This window comes from Pseudorasbora parva, chromosome 1 (genome assembly GCF_024679245.1).
Source record: "Pseudorasbora parva isolate DD20220531a chromosome 1, ASM2467924v1, whole genome shotgun sequence".
NCBI classification, from domain to species: Eukaryota; Metazoa; Chordata; class Actinopteri; order Cypriniformes; family Gobionidae; genus Pseudorasbora; species Pseudorasbora parva.
Window position 1 is genome coordinate 33930353 of NC_090172.1, and position 25765 is coordinate 33956117.

The 25765-nt window shown below is 39.0% G+C and overlaps 1 protein-coding gene across 1 annotated transcript in view; it reads left to right on the forward strand.

Moving 5' to 3' along the window:
- The window catches only part of prkdc (protein kinase, DNA-activated, catalytic subunit), a 35900-nt gene that overhangs the window by 9538 nt on the left and 597 nt on the right, over positions 1 to 25765 (forward strand). Inside the window, exons 24-85 of the mRNA XM_067438257.1 lie at positions 98 to 261; positions 370 to 522; positions 1422 to 1529; positions 1623 to 1849; positions 2017 to 2111; positions 2208 to 2307; positions 2433 to 2566; positions 2974 to 3204; positions 3338 to 3567; positions 3738 to 3946; positions 4188 to 4320; positions 4411 to 4569; positions 5271 to 5474; positions 5816 to 6004; positions 6084 to 6188; positions 6793 to 6960; positions 7222 to 7349; positions 7435 to 7642; positions 7853 to 8031; positions 9090 to 9258; positions 9409 to 9474; positions 9557 to 9620; positions 9782 to 9930; positions 10033 to 10170; positions 10263 to 10382; positions 10460 to 10603; positions 10773 to 10924; positions 11308 to 11439; positions 11545 to 11656; positions 11813 to 11940; positions 12032 to 12181; positions 12280 to 12453; positions 12649 to 12747; positions 12854 to 13064; positions 13205 to 13397; positions 15361 to 15564; positions 15702 to 15817; positions 15897 to 16028; positions 16146 to 16325; positions 16496 to 16707; positions 16788 to 16926; positions 17515 to 17703; positions 17835 to 18059; positions 18217 to 18325; positions 18429 to 18531; positions 18663 to 18825; positions 18970 to 19144; positions 19239 to 19423; positions 21437 to 21617; positions 21785 to 21942; positions 22268 to 22479; positions 22555 to 22642; positions 22867 to 23010; positions 23152 to 23359; positions 23491 to 23558; positions 23641 to 23861; positions 23944 to 24036; positions 24159 to 24239; positions 24363 to 24434; positions 24538 to 24739; positions 24888 to 25076; positions 25322 to 25461. Coding sequence (XP_067294358.1) covers positions 98 to 261; positions 370 to 522; positions 1422 to 1529; positions 1623 to 1849; positions 2017 to 2111; positions 2208 to 2307; positions 2433 to 2566; positions 2974 to 3204; positions 3338 to 3567; positions 3738 to 3946; positions 4188 to 4320; positions 4411 to 4569; positions 5271 to 5474; positions 5816 to 6004; positions 6084 to 6188; positions 6793 to 6960; positions 7222 to 7349; positions 7435 to 7642; positions 7853 to 8031; positions 9090 to 9258; positions 9409 to 9474; positions 9557 to 9620; positions 9782 to 9930; positions 10033 to 10170; positions 10263 to 10382; positions 10460 to 10603; positions 10773 to 10924; positions 11308 to 11439; positions 11545 to 11656; positions 11813 to 11940; positions 12032 to 12181; positions 12280 to 12453; positions 12649 to 12747; positions 12854 to 13064; positions 13205 to 13397; positions 15361 to 15564; positions 15702 to 15817; positions 15897 to 16028; positions 16146 to 16325; positions 16496 to 16707; positions 16788 to 16926; positions 17515 to 17703; positions 17835 to 18059; positions 18217 to 18325; positions 18429 to 18531; positions 18663 to 18825; positions 18970 to 19144; positions 19239 to 19423; positions 21437 to 21617; positions 21785 to 21942; positions 22268 to 22479; positions 22555 to 22642; positions 22867 to 23010; positions 23152 to 23359; positions 23491 to 23558; positions 23641 to 23861; positions 23944 to 24036; positions 24159 to 24239; positions 24363 to 24434; positions 24538 to 24739; positions 24888 to 25076; positions 25322 to 25461 — 9514 coding nt within the window. The remainder of the gene's footprint in view (positions 1 to 97; positions 262 to 369; positions 523 to 1421; positions 1530 to 1622; positions 1850 to 2016; positions 2112 to 2207; positions 2308 to 2432; positions 2567 to 2973; positions 3205 to 3337; positions 3568 to 3737; positions 3947 to 4187; positions 4321 to 4410; positions 4570 to 5270; positions 5475 to 5815; positions 6005 to 6083; positions 6189 to 6792; positions 6961 to 7221; positions 7350 to 7434; positions 7643 to 7852; positions 8032 to 9089; positions 9259 to 9408; positions 9475 to 9556; positions 9621 to 9781; positions 9931 to 10032; positions 10171 to 10262; positions 10383 to 10459; positions 10604 to 10772; positions 10925 to 11307; positions 11440 to 11544; positions 11657 to 11812; positions 11941 to 12031; positions 12182 to 12279; positions 12454 to 12648; positions 12748 to 12853; positions 13065 to 13204; positions 13398 to 15360; positions 15565 to 15701; positions 15818 to 15896; positions 16029 to 16145; positions 16326 to 16495; positions 16708 to 16787; positions 16927 to 17514; positions 17704 to 17834; positions 18060 to 18216; positions 18326 to 18428; positions 18532 to 18662; positions 18826 to 18969; positions 19145 to 19238; positions 19424 to 21436; positions 21618 to 21784; positions 21943 to 22267; positions 22480 to 22554; positions 22643 to 22866; positions 23011 to 23151; positions 23360 to 23490; positions 23559 to 23640; positions 23862 to 23943; positions 24037 to 24158; positions 24240 to 24362; positions 24435 to 24537; positions 24740 to 24887; positions 25077 to 25321; positions 25462 to 25765) is intronic.

The window sequence follows — 25765 nt, forward strand, 5'->3', positions numbered from 1 at the left end:
CTACTAAATTAATTGTTGAAAAAAAATGCAGTACTTGTTAATTTTGCTTGATCGTTCTTAGCCTTTATATATTGCATGTTCTTGTATCTAAACCCAGCTGTTTCTGCGGAGGACATGATGAAACGTTTTGTGTCATGGGACTGTGAGAAGAGGCTGAGTTTTGCTGTGCCTTTTAAAGACATAAAGCCTGTCATCTACCTGGACTCCTTCCTGCCAAGGGTCACAGAGCTTGCGTTATCCTCCAGTGACAGGCAAACTAAAGTAATTATAGTCCAAATCGTTTTGTCATTGTTGATTTAAGTTTATTCAGATTATGTTTATTGACCCAATAAACTGAGGCTGGAAGTGATCATTCTCTCTGGTGTGTAGGTTGCGGCGTGTGAGCTTCTGCACAGTCTGGTCATATACATGGTGGGTAAAGGAGCCCAGATGACAGATGATGAAAAGTCTGCTCCTCCCATGTACAACCTGCACAGAAAAGTCTTTCCTGTTCTTCTACGCCTGGCCTGTGACGTCGACCAGGTCTTTTACCTTATGTCTGCTTTTTAAATATAATGAACAGAGTAAAAGTTTCATTTGTCAATCAGGTTTTCTTATATAACATTATTTTTGTCCTTCATCAGAAACTGATTATCAGATTAGAGTTAGATAATTGACCCAGTAATAAGTCAAGAAGTTTCAGTAAAAAATAAATCAGTTAAAACAGCAGTTCACAGTAAAAAAAAAAAAAAAAAAAAAAAAAAACCCAACACATTTTACACATTTCACATCTGGATATTTTGAAATAGAAAGAAAGAAAGAAAGAAAGAAAGAAAGAAAGAAAGAAAGAAAGAAAGAAAGAAAGAAAGAAAGAAAGAAAGAAAGAAAGAAAGAAAGAAAGAACTGTATTTATCCCCAAGGGGAAATGTAGGTGTTACAGCAGCATACAAATATGACACTTATAACAAATATAGCACATATTGCTAGTATACATTCAAACTATAAATTATGTAGGAAGACCAAAATAGCATTGTGACATGTATACCATTAAATATAAATGCAAAATATTTAAAAAAATAAATCTCGTAAATGTAATTATATAAGTACACATACTCTCCTAAAAAAATATTTTTAAAAATGGTAGTGTCAATACTGAGATACTATATGGATATTAAAACATCTAGCTGCTGTCGGAATAAAGGATCTCTGGTAACGCTCCTTCTTACACCAAGGGAGTAACAGTCTCTGAATAAAGGAGCTACCTAAGGCCCCAACTGTCTTGTACAGGGGGTGTGAAGGATTGTTCGAGATGTTTGATAGCTTAGCCAACATCCTCTCACTCACCTGCTTTACTGAGTCCAGAGGACTGTCCATAATAGAACTAGCCCTCCTAATCATTTTCTTATCCTGCTTTGTGATTGAAACTTTGACTGCTTCTTCAGGTGACGAGGCAGCTGTTTGAACCTCTGGTGATGCAGCTTATCCACTGGTTCACCAACAACAGAAAGTTTGAGAGCCAAGACACAGTAGCTGTGCTGGAGGCCATTTTGGTGAGTAAACTCCTTCAGAATACATACTTTTTTAAAATTCATATTGAGTTGGCCGTCTGTGATATGTGCTGTTAATCTGTTTGGCCTGCAAAGGATGGAATTGTGGATCCGTTAGACAGCACCCTCAGAGACTTCAGTGGCACCTGTATTCAGGAATTTGTCAAATGGTCCATTAAACAGACCACCCCCAAACAGCAGGAAAAGAGCCCAACCAACATAAAATCTCTCTTCAAACGTATCTACAGCCTGGCCTTACACCCTAATGTCTTCAAGAGGCTTGGAGCTGCGCTTGCATTTAACAGCATGTACAGGCTGTTCAGGTCAGTGTGTGATGAGCAGAAGAGCTCATCAGATAAGCTAGGCTACATACAGACTTTCAATATTTGAGCAATATATTCTATGTCATCTTGAGTAAATGTAAGAAATGAATAGTGAATGAAAATAGTATTTATGCAGATGTTTAACCATACATTGTTTTGTTTCACAGAGAAGAGAGCTCTTTGGTGGAGCAGTTTGTTTTTGAGGTGCTGGTGGTGTTTGTTGAGAGTCTGGCTCTGGCCCACTTTGATGAAAAGGCCCTGGGTAAGACACTAGACATAATCTCTTCATCAATACATCCTGTCTGATGGTCATGACTATGATCTTTCCTGTCATATTGTATTGTTATTGTCTACACAGGAACTGTCCAACAGTGTTGTAGTTCCCTGGATCATCTGAAGAGAATTATCAAACACAAGGCAGACCCGCTCAATAAGAATTCCAAGAGACGCATACCAAGGTACACCTACATTTGATTATGGTATTATTCTTAACTTTTCTTAATTCACATTTGTAAGGTGCGTAAAGTGAACATTGTGTCTGTTATAACAAACTGACAGACCTGCATTTCTACTCTTTCCTCAGAGGATTCCCTCCAAACCAGTCATTGTGCTTGTCAGATGTAGTCATGTGGCTGCTGACCCAGTGCGGAAGATCTCAGACTGAGTGCCGACACAAAAGCATGGAGCTCTTCTATGAATTTGTGCCTCTGCTGCCCGGTAATCTATGGGGAATTCATAATGAAGGCAACACAGTATCAGACAATTCATTGTCCTCCTGCAGAATTTAAACATTTATAAGAAATTTAAGAGAGCAATAGAGCTTGAAATGAATATCAGTGAAAATATCCAGGGGGAACATCAGGATTCTTTTTGGCCAATCTCAGAATTTCACTAAGCAGAAAAAAATATGTCCAGAGTGATTCATTGTGGTTTCAATTTAAGAAGTTTTCTAGCTTGGTCATTTAAGTTCCTTTTGTGATTTAGGTCATTTTGCACCTCTAACACTATGTTAATGTTCAGAATGATGTGAATAAGATTTTAGAGAAAAACAAAACAAAAAATCTATATACGTGAATGTATATGCATACACAGTTACTTTAAATTTCTTCTCTTTCTTTTGTCAGGTAATGCATCTCCTTCGGTGTGGCTAGACGAACAGGTGAAGCAGCGTGGTCCAGGTTTCCTCATTTCATGTTTAGAGGGAGGTGGTTTACTCACTCAGCCTACTTTGAGAGAGGTTGAAGCCCCCTTCAGCATCAGAGGAACCTTGCAGTGGATGGATCTACTGTTGGCTGCTCTTGACTGCTACAGCACCTTCACAAAACTGCACTGTGTGCAACCCCAGAGGATCCTGGGTTGGTGAATCCACAACATGAATTGGCAAAACTTAAGATGCAGAACTAATATCTTCTCATATCTGTGAAATTATCGGTAATTGTCAAATTATTGCTAATAGCTTCTTTGTTTCTCTCATTCCTTTCCTTCCAGGCACTGGTGAGAAGTCCAGCTTTTTGCCAGCTGTCCGTTTCTTTCTTACAGAACTGTCAATGCAGGATGTCCAGGCTGCCAGAGCTTGTTTCAGAATAGGTAATGCAGGTCAGTCACACTTCAGCCCTCGTGAGACAGAGCAGTACAACTACAGCAAGTGTTCCATCATTGTCCGAATGCTGGAGTTCTCCACCATGGTACTAAAAAAATGTCCACAGGATCTTTGGAAGGTAAGAGTTTTGTTGCTCATATATTTCAGAGGAAACATTATAAATTGGAAAAAAGATTATAATATAATATTATTTACTTTTGGGTCTACCTGCCAAATGCTATAGTGAACCTACCAGAATCTACAAAGTAAACAAATCATGCTGCTTTAACTTTTTTACTTTCTCTTTAGTTAATGGAGCAGGATTTTTTCAACTCTTCCTTCTTCACACTGGTGGTGCTGACGGTGTGTGAGCCCTCTTCGATTGGGTTCAACATGGCAGATCTAGAAGTGATAACTCAGCTGCCCGAAGTGTGCGCTCCTTTGCTTAAAGTTTTGGCATCAACGCCTTACAGGGCACAACTGGAGAGCAGCATTAGAAAGAGAATAACCATACAGAGGTCTGTTTTCAGTTGGTTTCAGTCAATTTTTCATGTATAGTTATAAAGTTATTTTGCACCTACTTCAAGTGATGCTCAAATGTTTAAATCCAGTTTGTATTTTTTTTTCTGATTCTCTCCTGTTTCCTATCTTAATGTACATTGTGGTTACAGTTGCAATGTTTAGAAATATTGTTGGTGAGTTTCTTTAAATGAACAGATTTTTTATGTGTGTGTTCACTGTATTGTTTGTTCTGGACAGTGTGGAGAAGTTGTGTGCTATTGAGCTTTATGAGGCAGACACCAGAGACAGTCATGCTAGCATGCATCTTTTACTCTCAGCCTGTAAGCAGCTTCACCAGTCTGGGCTTCTCATTTCTGTTCTGCACAGTCAGGTACACATTGATCAAATTAATGTTATCGTGATTCTGTTAAGTCTACGTAATATTAACTTTTAGGTTGGGATGTTTATGGTTTCTCTGTAGGATGCTGGTTATGGTCACGCTCTGGGCTCCAAACTTCTCACTAGTGTGTATAAAAGCATAGCTCCTGGAAACGACAGGAAGTCTCTGCCCTCCATGGATGTTGGCAGCAGGAAATTAGCTAACAGACTTGTGCAGTTGGCTTTCTGTTTGGGAAATCAGGCAAGTGGTTTGAATTACAAGCATAAAATAAAGTTGGGAACACACTACACAACTGTCATTTTTTGGTTTGGTTTGGTTACTTTATTGTCCCCGAGGGGAAATTCTGCTTGGGCACAGTGCATAGTTGCTTCTTAAAAGAACATCACAAACATAAAAAACACCACAGACATCACAGATCACACAAATACTGCTTGGGCATAAGGCAAAGGTAATTCATTAAAAAAAAAAAAAAAAAAGAAAACACATTATTGACAACTCAGGTCCATGAATGAAAGTGCATGTGCTAAAGTGCTTATATGTTTATTGCACGTTGCCCTAATAGCACCGGAATCATAGATAAACTTCTTTATTTTCCTTTCTTCCTCTTTCCCTTTGGACACAGCTCTATTTTACATTGTTCAGCAGCTTAATGGAGGCTGGCACAAATTATAATTTTAAGCGATTCGTTTTACATTTTGGTACACATGCCGATTATAAATGTAATTTGGTTGGAATGACTGATCATGCCCAAACGGAGCAAGCCTGTTCCAGTTGGTCTCAGTCTGTGTTTTTAAGTTGTGTAGTGTCTAAAGATTCTAGTCTAATTTAAGAACCATCCATAAGACATTGAAGATCACAGAATGTTTGTGTTTTAATATTTAGTTCATGTTTAAAATGCATACAATCTTGAAACTGGTCTTTTTTTTCCATAAACGACTTAGAGTGAGCAGATGGTTGGCCTTTTGCTGAACACCATTACACTCTCCGTTCCGCTCTCTGGCAGTCTGAATCCTCACTTCCTCAGCTTCTCTCACGGAGAGTACTTCTATAGCCTCTTCCAGACCTCTCTCAATACTGAGTTACTCCGCAGTGTGGAATGCACTGTGCCGCTGCTGTTAGCTGCAGCCAACCAGAACCCCAGCATGGTAAGGCATCAAACTAGACTGGACTACTTTCCTAAAAGCAACCTGTAAACCTATGTAAAATCTAGAAACCACTGGCACCAATGGTCTTCATGATCTACCTAGATCTACGGTGCTTTCTGGAAATGCATCTCTGGTGAACAAAAACACCAGCAGAATAAAGTGATCTAGCTAACAGTAGACTAGTTTCTTTGCACTTATTGTGACTAAAGCATCTGACATTGTGGGTTTCTAACATGATTAGTTAGATAAATTATACAAATAAGTTCTAGATATAACTGTTTGACAATTTTCTCCATATCCACCGAGATCTGAAAATTTTTCCTGTTCAACTGTCTTTTTAGGTTAGTGTTTTGCTGAACGGCATGTTGGATCATAGTTTCCGTGAGCGTTCTGTCAGAAAGTCGCAAGGCTCGCAATTGGCTGAACAGGTGCTGAAGGACTGGGATTTACTCAGGCCATGGTGGGAGGGTCCTGCAGCCACACCAGAGAGCAAAACTTCAGTCCTGTCATTGCTTGCCAAAGTGCTCCAGGTACCACATACTCAATTATACTTTATTTTCTGTGCATTGTGAAGAGCCTAAAATTGATTTATTTTATTTTTTCCTGCAGATCAATTCCTCTGTATGCTCCGATACAGTTCACCCAGCATTTAATGCTGTGTTCACCACTTTTACAGCTCTTCTCACGGATATATCTATGCCGTTAAATCTCAAGGTAATTTTTTGCACATTTTTAGCACATCATTTTTTTTATTATTTACTCTGTACTTTGCAAATATTGTCTACAATCTGCACTGATTATACAGTATAGTCTTTTCTTATTCTTGAAGTGACAAAAATTTAGACTGGGAAAACCCAGCTTGAACTGCCAGCGATTTGATTTCGCCCTGCAACTCAGTCTGAAAATCTGTACATTAATTTCTACTGCTTCTGTTATACTTTTGCGGGAACCAATCACAGACTGTCTTACCCACATGCCGTGCTATTGGCGGGTTTAACTCGATGACAGATAGAGAAGCGATGGGTCGTTGCCCGTTGATCACGCCTCTTGTGGTCTAATAAGTTGAAGGACTATACAATTGCATAGAGTTATTTGAATTGTGCTCGTTGATTACACCTCTTGTGCAGTAGAAAATACATACCAGACTCCCCAGACCAATGTTTAATCTTAAATTGAGCTTGGTCTGGTGATAGCCAGACAAACAAAAATTTACATTGACACTTAAAAACCAAAAGCTAAATCTAGAAACAGTGCATGTTTATGGCATTTGGCCTGTGGAGTCTATATTAATTTCTCCTATCTTTCTCTCTGTGATTAGAGCCAGGCTCTGATCATGCTGCCCTTCTTCACTGAATTACCCAGCATGCCACTGGAAGAGCTCAGGAGGGCTCTAGAGACTCTGGTGGCTACACATTTCCCCATGCAGTCAGATGAATTCCCTCGTGGCTCACTTCAGTGCAACAACTATATGGACTGCATTCGCAAAGTAAGATGCTTAAACTGAATATTCCTTTTTAGTATATTATATTCTTTAATTTCAGAGGTGCCCATATCTTTGCAAAAAGTATTCTTTTGCTCATAATTTCATTGATTTCATAAATTTCCATTGAATGTACTTTAGAAACTCTACAAATTATTTCATTATGCCTTAAGCAGTAATTAAAACATTTTGAGATAAGGTAAAATGGGGAGTGAACCTGGAGAACTTAAAGTATATTTTTATCTAAAATGCCAGTAATTAAATCAGTTTTTAGAGGCCCTGCAGCTGTCTCAGAGTCCTGTGTTATTGAAACTCATGGCAAGAGTTCTGTGCCGGGACAAGAAACATATCATGGAGGAGCTCTTTCAGACCTGCTTTCAAAATATTGCTCGTCAGTAAGTAAAAAAAAGAGCTCTTTATGTGTCTATGTATTTACAGTTCATTGATTTATTTATAATGCATACTATTTATCTGTGTCAGGTCCCCGATGGAAAGACAGGTTCTTCTCCTCAGCTCTATCTACCAATCATTTCAAGCCAAAGATGTTCCTTCAAACAGCATGCTCATGGGTCTTATAGATAGAGTCCTGCTACTATTAGCCTCTTACTGCAGCCCTCAGGCACTCTCTCAGTTCTTCATCACTAATATTGCTGATATCATGACTACTCTACAGGCACGCTTCACTAAGGTGAGTACATTATACCTAAAATGGTTCAGACCTGGTGTGCTCCACCAGGTCACCAGATGATTTGAACACTTCTAAACATTGAATTATTATGCAAATGATTCAGTTCATTCACAGTTTTGAAAAGCTTTATTTATCCCATAACTGTACAAAATATGTTTGTTTTCACTCAGTCATGTGACTATTGTGTCTTTCCTGTCATTTATCCTCCAGTCTGTTGAGTCAGTGTTTGAGAGTCAGATTATGATGAAGATTGGCTGTTGTAAGCTGTTGGAGGTGTTATACTCCCGTCTGCCCAAAGAGGAAGTCTATTCTAAAAACTCTGCAATCAACAAGGCCTTCTGTGGCACAGGCAGTGCAGAAGGCAACGAGCTTTCCAAGAACCTCCTCAAGTACGTAATGTGTTATGACACATTTTAAGAGCCTTTTGATGTTACTAAAGGGATAATTTTCTACCGATTCCTAAGACTGGAACACAATTTTTACACACACACTTTATTACTCATTAAGTTCTTAAAGGGTAAGTTCACCCAAAAATGAAATTTATATCATTAATGACTCACCCTAATGTCGTTCCACACCCGTAAGACCTCTGTTCATCTTCGGAACAGTTTAAGGTATTTTATATTTAGTCTGAAAGTGTATGCAAGCACACTATACTGTCCATGTCCAGAAAGGGAATAAAAACATCACCAGAATAGTCCATATGTGACATCAGTTGTTTAATTAGAATCTCTTTCGGATCGCCAGTGTCACATGATTTCAGCAGTTTGGCAGTTTGACATGCGATCCGAATCATGAATCGATTCACTGATTCATAACCGTTTGTATCTTTGAATCCGATTGAAAATAAACAGGGAAGAGAAGACAGTGCTGAATAAAGTCGTAGTTTTTGTTATTTTTGGACCAAAATGTATTTTCAATGCTTCAAGAGATTTCAATCTAATCAACCAATTGATGTCACATATGGACTACTTTGATTATGTTTTTATTACACATTGGATACGCTCTCGGACTAAATAGAAAATATCTCAAACTGTGTTCTGAAGATGAACGGAGGTCTTAAGGGTGTGGAGCGACATTAGGGTGAGTCATTAATGACATTAATTTCATTTTTGGGTGAACTAACCCTTTAAAGTCATCATGAAATTAAAAATACTTATTAGTTTATAGAGTATTGCAGTGTATTGAAGAAGAGAGCAGTACAAGATTGGGAAAGGACCACGAGCTAGGACTCGAACTTGCGTCGCCCGAAGAGCTTTTGCGCTATATGTCAGAGCACTGCCCACAAGACTGTGGCTCCAATATTATAAATGTTTTATCTGTGTTTATAAAAACATTAACTTCCACCTCCCTTTCAACTGCATCGCTTCAGTCTCAGAAAATTCTGGAGCAAACTGCAAAAATTACATAATAAAGTAGAATTTCTGATCAGTACAATATATATCAGATTGTGTTTCGAGGCCTTTACTGAGAACATGGCAGGAGAGACGGTTCTTCTGGAGCTGAGGAGACAGTATCACTGTGCTGCTTATAACTGTGCCATTGCCCTGATCAGCTGCAGCTTCAATGAGACCAAGTTTTATCAGGGCTTCCTCTTCACTGAGAAACCTGAAAAGGTCTGTTACTGTGCACACAATAAAAAACCTCAATACATATTGTGTACAAGCATTGTTTATAATACAGTTATTCATGTATGGTATTTGTTAACTTGCCATTCATGTTTGTGGGAGCCTAGTTTATCACATTAAAATGTTTATATTTTCCAGAATCAGTTCATATTTGACAACCTCATTGATTCACAAAGGGTTTACAACTTTCCTATAGAGATTGATGTAAGTAAAGCATTTTAACATATAATATAATATTTGTACTTTGTTTTGTGATGTTTGATATCATGTTTCCTTGTGTTTACAGGTCCCTATTGAGAGGAAAAAGAAATATGTCATGATCAGGAAAGAAGTGAGTGAAGAAAATGGAGGTGAGTTGTTCGAGATATTGATAGGCTTGTTAACAACTACACGTTTTACAAAGACAAATGCCATCTACTAATATTCATGAAAATGTCTGCTCTTAAGCATACATTCACAAGGCGCTTTTTTACATGCCAGCTGCTCTCTTAAAACTCTTGTTCTTTTTCAGATGCTCCTGTATACCTCTCCTCCCAGTCCTACATGGCAGATAGTAGTCTCAGTGAGGAGATGAGTCAGTTTGACTTCTCCACTGGAGTTCAGAGCTTCTCCTACAACTCCCAGAATCCTTCAGGCGAGAACAGCTCAAGCAGGACTCGAGTACGTCTTTAGAGTTTTCTGTAAAGCAGAGGTCATCCGTTTAGGAATATTATTTCTAAAGTTATTTATAATTTTTTAATGCATAATTGTCTTTATTATTAGGAGCGTAAGGATGTTGTCTCTCAAGATGAGACTGTGGAGCTGGAGATGGATGAACTGAATCAGCATGAGTGTATGGCCAATATGACGGCACTGATGCACCACATGCAAAGGAACAACATCACCCCTAAAATAGAGGAGGTCAGTCTCAGCATGACCTTATGGCCATGAACAGTTTTGTCTAGATTTTGAGTTAGAACACTGTCTATACACTACACTATGTTTTGTTTTAGGGTGTGACACCTAGTGTTCTTCCTCCATGGATGAAGTTCCTTCAGGGGAAGCTGGACAATCCATCCACCCCTCTGAACATTAGACTCTTCATAGCCAAACTTATCATCAATACCGAAGAGGTACTTCAGCATTTTCATATCTCTGGATTTATTGATACAATGTATATGTATTGCTTTTATTGTTTATCTTTGTCCAGATATTTCGTCCATATGCGAAGCATTGGCTGGGCCCACTGGTGCAACTGGTGGTTTCCAGTAGCAACGGAGGAGAGGGCATTCACTTCATGGTAGTGGACATTGTGGTGACTGTCCTCTCATGGGCCAGTGTGACCACACCAAAAGTAAGTTTGAGATGGTATTTTTTACTCTTGTATTGACTTTCAATCTGTCTGTATGTGTATATGTACTTTTTTTCTTTTTTTTAAGAAAACCATGTATAAAAATTATGTAGGAGTGTTGCATACTTTTTAATCTGGTTTGTCTCTTTCCCTTATCTCTCTCACCATTTAGGGTAGCACAAGAGATGAAGTTTTGGCCAATAGGCTCCTCGGGTTTCTGGTAAAGAACTGCTTCCACACCAAACGGGCTGTTTTCCGCCACAATCTGGAGATTATCCGCACAGTTGTGGAATGCTGGAAGGACTGCCTCACAATACCCTACGAGTAAGAACTATTATTGAAACTGCTTTTTTCCCATAATTCATAATATTTTTTTTCTTTCTAGTTTTTAATAAATTGGTACAAATTATTAACAAATTATAACTGTATGGTTATAAAATGTTATGAGAGCTGAAGCATTTGATATGTCTCTATAATTATATAATCTTTAAGAAAATTAAAAAGAACAGATTTAAAGTTTTTTTTTTTTGAATGGCTCAATATACTTTATTTACTTTAGTTTGTACATGTAGTGAAAATATTTCATATTGAGAATTTCTGAGATTACAGGCTCGGATTTTTGTGCTGCCAGGCTAAATGACCATGCATGAATCGATGGATTGCAAATCCTAAAGATTTTTTTCCCTTTCCCCCCTTCCCTCCTATAGTTTGATATATGAACGATTTGCTGGAACAGATCCCAACAGCAAGGATAACTCTGTTGGAATACAGCTTTTAGGTATTGTAATGGCCAATAGTCTTCCACCTTATGATGCTGCATGTGGAATTGAGCATGACAGGTAAACATTTTTTTTAAATAGTTTTTTTTTTCTCATATAAATGTTTTTATATATATATATATATAAATAAAACCATTGTTGTTCTGTCACAATTTTTTTTCACAGATACTTTCAGTCACTGGCCAACAATTTATCATTTATCAGATATAAGGAGGTTTACTCAGCAGCTGCTGAAATCATTGGGTTAATCCTAACCTACATGACTGAGCGAGAAAATGTATGTGTGGCATTTCTTTTCTTGCCAAACTATATCACATTTGTCACCTGGGTTATTTCGTTTTCGTTTAATGTATTGTGAATAATGAAGGTTGTCTGTAGATACTAGAGTATCCAGTAAAATGAACAACTATTGTTTTTTTTCCCGTTGTTGTAGCAAAATGAAGGGCCCTTACTGAATATCACCATTACAAAGCTCATGGATTTGAGGAAAAAGGAGGTGGATGACAAATTTATTATTTGTCTAAGTAAAGTGTCCAAACACTTCCCACCTTTGGTGGATCGGTGAGATCAAAGTTTTTGTACCTATCATGTCATCCGATAAACTTTAAAGCATTATGTTTGTAAATAATGTTGATGTTTTTATATTCCACAGATTCGTAAACCCTGTTTTTTATTTGCTGCCAAAGTTGCATGGCATGTTGAAGACACACTGCCTTGAATGTGTGCTGAGTCGTGCTGATGTCATTCCTGATATCTACCTGCACCTCAAGACCAAAGGCATCACACAGATCATGAGCCACAAGTCAGTTGATACTGCAGTAGCTCACTTCTTCATTGTTTTACTTGTGTTATTACAGGCTTTATGCCTTTGATATTCATTTCACATCCTGTGTCTTTCAGAGATGAAGCCAGGCAGCGTGTTTGTCTGGACATCATACATAAGATCCTGGCATGTCTAAAGCCGGAAGAGCTAAAGGAGATTTTGGGAACTGTCACAGCATTTGTGTCTCATCCTTCTCCTGTCTGCAGAGAGAGAATGTATGACATCTTGATGTGGATTCAGGACAACTACAGGTAACTGACTTTACAAGCCTCCCCTTATCCAGTCCAGTCATCTCACACAATGGACTTTTGTTCATTTTCTCTCTATATGGTTCCTTTTTATGTCCTTAGCTTTTTGTTTGTTTGTTACCGTTAAAGTTTTACAGTTGAATGTGTTTTGCATTTATTTTTGGAGAATATTTATTTATAATAATGGTGTGTTTGCAGTGATTCTGAAAGCAGGGAAGACAGCACCTCTGTTGAAGTGCTCAGTTCAGCTCGGGAGAGTCTCCTCCAGGGGCTGACAGATGAGAACCATGGCTTACAGTAAGCAAAAGCATTAAAATTTGTGCACTTGAATCTTGTCAAAAATCAATATCAACACATAACCCTAAGGTAATTTCTTATATCCCTATGTGATTTTCTCTTTAAGGCTTTATGTGCGCAATTTCTGGAGTCATGAGAGCCGTTTACCTCCAGAGACTCTGGAGCGCATGCTTGTCATGCTGAAGTCACTGTATTCTTCCCGAATTGAAGAACAGTTCCTTAGTCTGGCCACTGACCTGCTACTCGAGATGACCAGTCACAGCCCTGACTTCACACGCAATATGTTTGAGTTCCCACTCTCTGAGTGCAAGTTCCAGGTAAAAACAGCTTATCCAGGTTATTTATTACAGCACTGTTTATTTTCCCTGGTTTTAAATCATGCCTTCTATTTGATTAATTCCAAAGAAAGTTGTTTTTTTGCTGACCAATTTTGGTGCTTTCTGTTAATCTATTCCAGGACTACACAATAGACTCTAACTGGCGTTTGCGGAGTACAGTCCTTACGCCAATGTTTATGGAGACTCAAGCCACCCAGGGCCCTGGCACTCAGGGCCCAGAGGCTGCAGAAAGCCAGGCAGCCACAATAAGGGGTCAGATCAGGGCCACACAGACATCCCTAGAGTTTTCTCAGACCCTGGCTCCTGGTGCAGGTACCTCATGAAATATAAAATGAGCTTTATTTCTTTCACTTATAAAGGGTGCTTTTCAGTTCTTATTTGTGCATCCTTTTTTCCTTTCCTCATGTCCTTTCCTCGCATCTTTGCTCCACCCCATCAGGGTACGAGGGAAGAATGCAAGGAAAAAATGGAGGAATTTAAACAAGTGAAATTACACATCCTCACTTCCTTTACCATCACTTAAAAGTTTCGTCAATTAATGGTGACTCTAAACCACTGGATTTAGCTTGAACATTAGAGATAATTATTAGGGGCCAAGCACCGAAGGTGCCCTCGTTAGATTTCTTATTATTATTCCGGCATTGCAGTATATGGCAGCCCATAGAACCAATTGCGGGAAAGTTGTGAAATTTGGTACACTAATAAAGGTCAGTGCCAATAGTAACCACACCAAATTTGGAGTCTCTAAATCATTCCCTCTAGTGCCACCAACTGTCCAAAGTTTCACTCATGTTTATGCTAATAACTTTTGAACCCTAATGAGTGGAATTTAAGTTGATTGGTCAAATCGTTTTTGATAAACATTCGAACAAATTTTACATACTGATTGCAAAAACACAAAGGCTATATCTCCACAACACTTTATCGTATTCAAACCAAACTTGGTACGTCATCACAAGCATAACCTGAAGCAACATGCAGCATTTCGGCACAGCGACACCTACTGGTCCGGAGATGCATCAAATACCTATTTTGGCTTATAACTTCTGAACAGTTTGTTCAAAAGATTCGGGGCGTCATGCCGAGTCGACTGATATCATTTTACCGTGTCGGCCATTTTGAATTATGTGCTAAAATGCTGTATTTTATGGACGCATAAACGGATCTTTACGAAACTTGGTATGGGTCATCACCACAATGCCTTGAAGAAGCCTGACGTTTCGAAACAGCGCCACCTAGTGGATAATATTTATTCTCCAACGCTTATAACTTTGGGTGTGGTTGACATATTTTGATGGGAGGAACTTTTTTGGTCTCCTGAATTCTTGCCGAGTCCAACAATACCAGATTTGCCAGGTTTTGATGTATGGTTTGTGCAGCATTGTAATTAAGCACTTATAAAACATTAGCTGATATTTTTGAAACCGCTAGTCCGATCGAGACGAAACCAGCTTCAGAAGTTCGGAAACATAGGTCAATAGCTATAAGGAAACGCCCAAATCTCAAAATATTGATAGTAAGGGGTAGTAAAATCCAATCAAAGTCATGTGTCAGTAATTTGTATGTGTTTTTTCATATAAATGTCTATAACTTAAAACTAAATGAGATATTTTCACCAAAATTCACACACACATCTATGGGCTCACTCCGTGGACACACATATATGATTCTGCCTCTTGGTGGTGCTATATTTAAACAAAAGAGGAAATTGACTCTATGCAACGCAATGTATAAACATGGGGTTTCAACATTTTTGCTTAAATTTGTCTGCAAATGTCTTTAGTCATTTTTGCAGTTGGTCTGCTGCTAGCTTCCTTGTTTGCTTTTGTTGTGTTTGGCTTCGGTAATGGCTGCTTGCAGCTATATTTTATATTGTAATGGTTTCAAACGCCACAAAATACCATATTTGTGTGTATTTTTTTATATTACCAGTTATTATTAACAATGAATTGTTCCCAATTGTTAACTGTTTTTTATTTGTTGTGTAGTATTACAGTTAGTTTAATTTTCTTTCATTTTCTTTTGCTTTGATATATTTCGGCAACTGTTCTACTATAGTTGTAGATGTAGCCTAAACAATAGTAATAATTCTAATAATAATAATGTCTTACATGGGGGATGGGGGGTGAGGAGAGAGGAAACTAAGTGGGATATTGAAAAGTGTTGATTTTATAACTGCAGACTCAGATCTGTAGGAAAGATGTGAGGAGATATGTATTAAAGGATAAGTAATGACAATTACTTTCTGTGTAATAATAGACATCTGTTCTTTCAGGACGGCGTTCATATAACTGGTTAACCGGCAGTAGTGTGGACACACTGGCTGATTATTCCCTTTCATCTGATTCTTTATCGTCACTCATGGTGTTTGAGAAAAAGAGATCAGAGCGCCCCCAAGCTGCCTGGAGAGCCGTGGGTGCAGGGTTTGGTTCTAGACGCCTGACCGCTGCCAGTGATGAGACAGACAGTCGAAGTGCAGGTCAGTCACTTAAGAAAAAGACAATGCATCAATACATTTGATTTCTGACAATTCCCTATGATTAAAGGTTGGACTTGACTAGCATTTAGCATTAGAGACTTCTACAGCAGTTAAAGTCTGTGCTGGTTTTCAAACAGCTGAGCGGGAGCGGCGCGCAGACATTCTGAGGCTCAGGAGGAGATTTCTAAAGGATAAAGAAAAGGAGAGCATCAGATTCGCCAAGAAAGAAATTCAATCCCAAAGAACAGAAAGGGTAGCTCTTTTTCATAGCTAGACATTTGGATATTTTTTGTACGTTTTTATTATTAAATTCTCTTTTTTGTGTTGTACAGAAGAGAAGAGCAGATCTGAAGATCCGCCAGGATGCTCAGGTCACACTGTATCGCAGCTATAGAGTTGGAGATCTTCCTGATATTCAGATTCAGTATAGCAGCCTCATTGCCCCACTACAGGCTTTGGCACAGGTTCACTGTGATTCAGGATTATTTTAACAATGCGGTCAACATGTGTTTGAAAATAATAGACTAAATATCAAAAAATAGATAACCAAATCCAAAATTTTGTTTAAATTTGTTTCACAGAGGGATGCCACACTAGCGAAGCAGCTCTTCAGCTCACTGTTTGCTGGGGTTCTGGTTGAAATGGAGAAATCCAAGCCTAGTAAAGAAACAAGCAGCATTCTGAAGGAACTAGTGCAGACCCTGAACACCTTTCTCAGCATGAGCACTGTCTACTTCCCCCCTTTCATTTCTTGTGTGCAGGTGCGTACACACTTGTGATAAGAGATAAGACATAATAGCTCTGTTTATAAGCTAGTGAGGCACTAATAAGGCTGAACAGAGAAATATTAAAAATCTTGAAATAAGACAGTTGTGCTTGTTAATTGTATTATTTGCCTTTATGCAACCACATTTTTTATATTGCCTTACAGGATATGAGTTATCATCATAAGGCCCTGCTTGGTGTTGAACCGGCTCTTGTCAGTGCCAGCTGTCTCGCCAGTCTGCAGCAGCCCATGGGCATCTTGTTACTGGAGGAGAGTTTGCTTCATGGCACTGGAACATCAGAGGAACCTCCCTCGAAACGAGCTCGAGGCAAACGAGAGCTGCCACCTGACACAGAAAGATGGATCCACCTCGCCAAGTACGAGCAAAACTCCCTCATAAATGTTCAAAGCATTCACCATGTTCATAAGTTCTATACTAATTCATATTCCTCTGTAGACTTTACAGGTCTTTGGGAGATTATGATGTAGTCAGGGGAATCTTTAGCGGCAAGATTGGTACAAAGAAAATAACATTCACGGCCCTGCAAGCAGAGGCAAAGAGTGATTATGCTGAAGCTGTGAAGCTCTATAATGAGGTATTGATACGTTTTCTTGGTTACATACACACTATTGGAACGTAAACAGATTTAGAATATGCATCTTAAGGCATAGGTTTCCTTAAATTGATTTTAAATATCTGTTAGAGAATAAGACACAGTATCAGATTTTCACTACATGATTATAGTGACCAAAATAATTCACAATAACAATATCGCAATATCTCTATTAGTCAAATTCATTTTAAGGTGATCACAATATGATTGTAGAGAGTTTATAATTCTAACTGTAGAAAAGCATACAAAAATTGTCACACTGGGGTATGTAAAAAAACTCCCACAATGGAAAGCTAACTTTTCTTGTTGGCAAGTAAAATGTCTTGCTTTCATTCATTTCATTTTTTATCATCTGACATGATTTGGTTATACCTTATTTCAGTGGTTCACTTTAAACATTCTACTAACTATGAGTAGTTAGTTATTATTCAAATATAGTCTTTTATGAATATTCAATATTTATACTCTGGTGCTGTTTCTGCATATCTGAACCTTTATCTGAATTTTTGTAAATGCATGTGCTTTATAGCTGACCTTATCAATTCAGTTGTGATGTTTTGTTTTGATCAGGCTCTGAACAAAGAGGACTGGAATGATGGAGAGCCCACAAACACTGAGAAAGATTTCTGGGAGATTGCTGCACTTGAAGCCTATAATCACCTGACAGAGTGGAAATCTCTGCAGTACTGTGCCACAGTAAACATCGATGACAACTCGCCCATCAAACTAGAAAAAATGTGGACAGAACCATTTTATGTGGTATGACTTTTAAGTAATTTTTAGCAGTTTAAATGTCAGCTATTTGTCACCACGGTGAGTAACTAATCATCATATTATTATCAAATGATATAATATCCTACAGTAGTTTCTTCTTTTTATGTCTCTAATAGGAAACATACCTGCAGCACATGATGCGTAGTATGCTAAAGCAGTTGCAGCTGGGCGAGAGAACTCAGGATTTGCTCAGCTTTGTTGATGCTGCCATGAAGATGGAAGAGCACAAGATCATCATGGAGACCCATTACAGTCAGGAACTGAGTCTACTGTACATCCTGCAAGAGGACTACGACAGGGCCAAATACTATGCCAACAACTGCATGCAAGTCTTTATGCAGGTCAGTTTTGATTAAAAAAAAACCTACCAAATCAATGAGTTTTTTCACAGAGGGCATGCATTTTATAGAAAGGATGTTACATAGGCCTTTCTTCAACAAATAATAGTATATATTTACATACCTAATTTTTCCTTCGACATTACGTGGTATCGTGTAGAACTACTCAAGTATCGACCCGCTGCTGAACCGCAGCCGCCTGACTGTGCTACAGTCTGTCCAAGCTCTGACAGAGATCCAAGACTTCCTGAATTATATCACTGGAGAGGGTGAGTAATTATTCTTGGGAAGGTCGGGTGAATGCTTTAGGATTTATAACCATGTTGTGGGCCTTCAGCAGACTAAATTATCTCTGAATCTGGTTGCTCTCAGTCTCAGTGAATTCTCTCAAGTTCATGGTCCGACGATGGACCAGCCGCTATCCGGATGCTAAACTGGACCCCATGAATGTTTGGGATGACATCATCACATCTCGGTAAGTCTTCTAATTCACAACACCTCACTGGGAATACTGATGTCCCAGTGCTGTTATAGTGAAGAAATGGTTCTCCGCCTTAAAAAGAGATGAAAAAATGTCCCATCCATGCTTTCATCTTTGTTTTTTAGTTGTTTCTTCTTGGATAAGATTCTAGAGAGGCTGACTTCCACCCCTGAAAACAGCATGGAGGTGGACGGAGCGGAGCAGGCGAGTGGAGAGGAACTCAGAGCGCTAGTGAAGAGCTGCAAATTCAACATGAAACTCCAAATGGCAAACAGTGCATGGAAACAGGTGCTCAGGGTTTTCAAACATCAGTGTTGGTGCCTAGTAGTTTACTGTTTATTTTTGTGGGATGGGGGGTTTGAGGCTGGATGGATATCTAATTGTTTTTAACATTCATTCAAGCAGAATGTAATGTGTCGATTTTATCGATAGAATAACTTTCCGGTGGCATCTAAGCTGTTAAAGGAACTTCACCGTGATGCAAAGACTGATGGTGCCTGGTTGCTCCGCTGGGTCCACAGCTTCAGCCGTTTCACTCACAGAAGAAGTGCTGGCCTTGGGCCGGCTGAAAAGATTAATGCTTTGCTCAAGACTGTGCCACTTTTAAGTATGAAACATCCTCTCTTATCATATAAAATACACATAATTTCAACCCTTGTCAGAGTCTGAGTTCATGATAGATGTATTACTGTATTTTACAGTGGATTCTGAGAGACAGAGTGAAGGCTCCTCTGCTCAGATGCTTCGTGATCAGAAGATCCTTCTGGGCACCACCTTGGACTTCATGGCCAGCGCTGCAGATCGAAGTCCCTCTGCTCTAGAGACTCTCGGGGAAGATAAAGTACAGAAGCTTCTTCAACTTTCAATGGCCTCATCTGCCACAGAGGTAATGAGTTTCCAATTGTTATTATAGAATTTTTCATGTTCCAAATAAGATTATTTAAATGTATTTTTGGCATCCAAGCTGTATATTTTGAAAAAGAAAGGAGCAGCACCATGGTGCAGGTACTACATTACTGTTTAAAGTTTGGGGAGTTTTTTAATGTTTTTGAAAGAAGTCTCTTACACACTAAAGGTGCATTCATTTGTTAAAAAATGCAATATGTGAAATATTACAATTTATAATAACCGTTTTGTATTTTAATATATATTTTACAATTATTGTGATGAGAGCTACATTTTCAGCATTGTTACTTCAGTGTTCAGTTTCACATGATCCTTTAGAAATTATTCTAATATGCTGTTTTGATGCTTAAGAAACTATTATTATTTAAAAAATCAGATTTATAAAACCATGTGTACACCAGAACCAGCGCTAAAATCCCTTAATTATAAATCCCAGCCAGCAGAAGATTGTGTGTACGTGCATCTCCAGCCTGTCTCCTCCCTGAAATCACCATAAATGGAGCTGACAACACTTTGTTTTACTATGCATAACATTATCTGCATATCATTTGCATGCCTATTCCCATCCACGTGACACTGTTTAACAGTCAAAGTTACAAGACATTGAAAAATATTAAAGGTCCCGTTCTTCGCGATTCCATCTTTCAAACTTTAGTTAGTGTGAAATGTTGCTGTTAGAGCATAAATAATACCTGTAAAATTATAAAGCTCAAAGTTCAATGCCAAGCGAGATATTTTATTTAACAGAAGTTCCCTTTCAAAGCCTACAGCGAACGGCCGGTTTGGACTACACCCCTGCACTTCCTTCAGGAATGACGTCACTAGAACCGTTTGTTGACTAACCCTCCGCCCACAAGTACACGCAAAAATAGGGGGCGTGGTGTTGTTGCTCTCTCACGTGGAGAAGAGCGCGCATTCAGCGCTTGCATCTCCTCGTTATGGTAAGAGGCGGGACCTTTCCGGGCAAAGTGCGCTAAGCTGCTGTCCAATCACAACACGGGAAGCGCTGGCCCAATCAGAACTCGTTACGTGTTTCTGAAGGAGGGACTTCATAGAAAAAGGAAATCATCAGGCCGTTTTTAGGACAGAGGAAACAGCGCTGTACAGATAAGCAAATTGTGTGAAAAATACTGTGTTTTTACACGCGAAACATGAACTCGTTATATTGCACACTGTAAACATAATCAAAGCTTCGAAAACACATGAAGAACGGGACCTATACAGACTATGAATGCCATTTGTGCATTACACATTACATTGCTTAAAATCATCCAATTTTAGAATAAAGTTGATTAATTCATTTCCACAGGCCTATTTTAAATCTAAATATTTTGTTCATTTTAAACAATTCAAATCAAATTCATGCAGTTTTGCTGGTGATGTGAATATTTTAGGATGTATAGGCTATTTTTAATGGAAACCGATAGATCTACTTATTTGTTTCAGTGTTAATACAATTAAACTGACTCGCTGACAAAGTATTTTAAAAAGGAAACATGCAAATCAACTTGTCTTAGCTTCGGAAGACTCTTTCAGGGCCTATTTTGTGCTTACTCAACGGTTATAAATGAGGCCCTAGATATTTTTGAAATGGCAATCTTTTGTAACATTTAATGTGTGCTTGGTGAATAAAAACAGTAGTGTACATTTTTGCACCTTTTTAAATGGTTGAAACAACAAAAAAGTTTTTGCCTCCTGAAGAAATGCTTTTGAAATATCATTTCTCTTTTAGTAGTGTCTGAAATCAAGATTTGTATGCTTACAGTCAGTGCACAAATGAATAATGCTAGTACATAGTGATTTATTCAAAATATATTTTAATACTACGTAAACAATGATGTTTACCTTTGGCAGTTAGAAAAAAAAGAGAGGAAAAAAATCATTTTGCCATCATGTTGATGACTGTGTGAGTGTTTGTTGTGCTCTAGCTATTGGTATCAGTTTTTCTCATTCCAGTTCGGATTAGGATCTTAGGTGTTGTTTTTCTGCTCAGGTGGTAGAGGGTCTGCAGACGCAGGCACTGGAGTTGTTGCGAAGTGCGGCACACAAGGCAGAAGAGGAAGAGCAGTCCTTCAGCCAGCAGCATGTGCACACACATGGTATTGTGGAGGCCTACATGACCTTGGTCAACTTCTGTGACCGAAGACTAAGAGTGAGCGAACAGAAAGAAGAGGGTAAGACAGCTCTGGACCAATACAGCACCCAACTGCTCTCATAAATACAGAGTACCCTACAAGTGTCTCAGAATTTATAACGTATTATTTTGATTCCATGCATGCAGCTAGTGGGTTACAGTACAATTTGATATACTTATAACAACACCTTTAATGTTTGATTCTAGCAATCAGTTCTAAGCTGCAGTCCTTGCCTGGACATGTAGTGAAGATGACGCTGAAGGCACTAAAGCTTAACTCAGATGAGGCCAGGCTCAAGTTCCCACGTCTACTGCAGCTAGTAGAACTGTACCCCGCAGAAACCCTGGACCTGATGGTCAGAGAGGTACGAGATTGCTTGCTGTTTATAGATTTTAGGATTTTACAAATGAACCCTGATGCAAAGTGGAGACCAGACAGTTCAGAAGAACTTTACTGTCCACTGAGCAGGATCTTTTTACATGGTTAAATTAATATTTAGAAATTAGATACTTTAGGGCAAAAGGTAAATATAAATTAACAAGGTCAACAGAAACTCAACTACATTGGTGAATCAGAAAATGGCATTTTCAAATATGTAATACACTTAGCTAAGCTAAAGATTTCGATAACTATGCCTCATTTTTCATCTCCTCATTAGGTATGATTTTTTTCGTTTTCTGTCCTTTTAGGTTGTTAGTGTGCCTTGCTGGTTGCTGATTGGCTGGATCAGTCAAATGATGGCTCTGCTTGACAAACCACAGGCGATAGCGGTTCAGCATGTTATAGAGGAGATTGCAGAATGCTATCCACAAGCCCTCGTCTACCCATACATGATCAGCAGCGAGAGCTACACCTTTGAGGAGTCTGCAAGTGGTCAGAGGAACCGGGAATTTATTGAGAAGTATGTAAATGTCTGTACAGTGACTTGATGCCTTCCTGCTACTGAGACATGAAAACTGTGTTGTTTGTGTTCCAGGCTGAAGTCATTACTGGATAAAGGTGGCGTCATTCAAGAGTTTGTAGATGCCCTTCAGCAACTTACCAACCCCGACATGCTTTTCAAGGTACAAAGTCCTTTTCCCTATGAGCTTAGCACCCAAATCCAAGTGCCATTGGTTGAGCCAGGTTTGAGATGTCAAGCCCATTCAAGCTGCTCAACTAGGTTGCAGTTTCAGTTGGCGCCTCTAGTGGCACAGTAATTATTACACACTTCCTCTTTAACTTACTGTGACATGACATTTTTATGGCCTGTTGTGTTGGTTTTGATTCTCATGTAATGGTTTGGCAGGACTGGTTTGGTGAGGTGAAGAATCAACTGGACAAACCAGACATGGACAAAAAGAAAATAAAGCAGCTATTTGATGATATGACTGGAATGCTTGGTGATTCAAAGTCTCCAAGACTTGGATCTTTCAGAAGAAAATTCCTTCAGGTTCACAACTTACAGTACTTATACTTACGTACAGTAAATCACAAAGGCTGATCAAAAATTAATCATGCTGGTTTCTCTGTATTTCATGAATAGATATATATTTTTGTCTACTGTTTCATTTTTTACATGTGACTATTGCAGAAATACTGTGGAGAATTGGAGAAGCTTCTTGGTGCTGGTGGGTCCCAGTTGTATGAAAAGCGAAAGGACAAGAATTTCCTTCAAAAGGTGGACAACATGGCTGCCTCCATGAAAGGCTTCCAAAAGGAACCAGGGAACATGAAAGAATATTCACCTTGGCTCAGCAGCTTCAAAGCAGAAATGCTCAAAAATGAACTGGAGGTACCAGGTTAGTTCAAAAACTTCTTAATTTTTACATTTTTGAAAATAATGTAATTTGTTTCTCATTACTTTAATAAAGTTCTGCATGTAGCATAAGGGTTTGACTTTTGAAGTCCGGTTCTGGTCTTCTCTCTACAGGTCAATATGATGGCAAATCGAAGCCTTTGCCTGAATATCATGCGAAGATCACAGGTTTCGATGAAAGGGTACGAGGAATAATCTTAGTCTTATTAGGTGTCAGTTTAACATGATTCTTTCAGTGTAGTACAGTTCATCTTCTCTACTTAGGTAAAGATTATGACATCTATTCGACGGCCAAAGTGTATTATCATACGAGGAGATGACGAGCGGGATTATCCGTTCCTAGTAAAGGGTGGGGAGGACTTGCGGCAGGACCAGCGCATCGAGCAGCTCTTTGGTGTGATGAACATGATTCTCAGTCAGGACACTGCCTGTTCTCAGCGGAGCTTGGCACTCCGCACTTACCAGGTCATTCCCATCACCAGCAGGTACCAGGATGGACTTCTCTTGACTTTATGTGCTGGTAACCGTTTTTAAGGGTTGTTAACGAATGTCTGCTGACATTTACAGGATCGGCCTGATTGAGTGGATGGAGAACACCTGCACTCTGAAGGACTTTCTTTCCAGCAGAAGGACTGAACAGGAGCTGAGGACTATCACAAAGTGAATTTTTTATTCCTTTTCCTCTGCAAATAAAGCAAAGGGTTTCTGCCTTCATACCTTGCTAATCAATATGTACTCTGCTTTTAGTTAATCAAGTGCTACTTTGTTTTAATGTATTTTAGGCCCAATGAGTCCTATGATAACTGGATCAGCAAAGTTGCTGGGAAGGTGGACGGCATTAGACGATATGCTGAACTATACAAGTAAGTCATCAATCATCAATTCATGAGTCAGCGTTACTCAGTATCCTACAATGGCTTTAAAAGATGGCTTGTCCTTGTATAAATAATATTAGTTATTAATGCATTTACTTTGATTCACTACAGGAAAGCAAAACGTGTGGACACTGTGAGCAACTTCAGGAGAATTGAGCAGATGGTGCCTGATGACTTGTTAAAGTATGCCATAATTTCTCTGCATTATACATTGTTCAAGTGTAACACTAATGGTATTTGCCCTAATTCTAAAAGGAATAATGATGGCATGAATGCTTGTTTTCAGGCGTGCTTTTTTAAGGATGAGTACCACACCCGAAGCCTTCCTTTCGTTGCGGTCCCATTTCAGCAGCTCTCATGCTGTGCTCTGCATCAGTCACTGGATTCTGGGCATTGGTGATCGGCATCTTTCTAACTTCATGATCAACACAGAGACGGGCGGCATGATCGGCATTGACTTCGGTCATGCTTTCGGATCAGCCACACAGGTGGGTTTTTTTTTGGTGGTCTTATATTCATTAGGACGTTTGACTACAATGATTTTTTGTAAGGTGACACAGCACTAATTTAGAGATAAAAGATCAACTGTTTGACTTTATAATGATTCAAATAACTTGTGTTATATGTTGCATGTAGTTTCTCCCTGTGCCTGAGCTGATGCCATTTAGACTGACAAGGCAGTTTATGAACTTGATGCGACCCATGGCCGAGTCTGGCCTCATCCAGAGTGTGATGGTACACTCACTGCGAGCCTTCAGAGATGACCCAGACCTGCTTCTCAACACCATGGATGTTTTTGTAAAGGAGCCTTCACTGGACTGGAAGGTATAAGAACACAAAGCAGATTTTAAAGCTGCAAACAGAAACAATAGCTTGCTTTCCAAATTGCCACATAGCCCTCAATATAATCATCAATGTAATTTCTACTCATTGTAGACCTGATCCACAATTTAGATTTTCTAGTTTTCCACCCAAGAGGTGAGGTGTATAACAAGCTTAGACATTATTGAATCAGTATCAAAGAGGCAGGCTAATTGTAAAAGACAATACAATTTTTCCTCATTTTACAGAACTTTGAGCTAAAGCAGCTGAAAAAAGGAGGTACCTGGACAGACAGTGTGAACACCAAAGAAATAAACTGGTTCCCACTACAGAAGGTCACCTTTGCTCGCCGGAAGCTAGAGGGAGCCAATCCTTTGGTTATAACAAGGTAGGTAAAACCTCAAAACTTTTGAGTTGTTATTTTTGTGGATTTGTGGCAAATAAACATGGCCATTTTAAATACATTGGCAACATATCATGATGCTTTGTAATAAGTTTAGCCACTTGCATTACAAGAATTAGAAAGAAATCATTTAAAGCAGGGGTCCCCAAACTCAGTCCTGAAGGGCCGCTGTCCTGCAGAGTTTAGCTCCAACCCCAATCAAACACATCTGAACCAGCTAATCAATGCCTTTATAGGACCTAGTAAGACATTGATTAGCTGGTTCAGGTGTGTTTGCAGGACAGCGGCC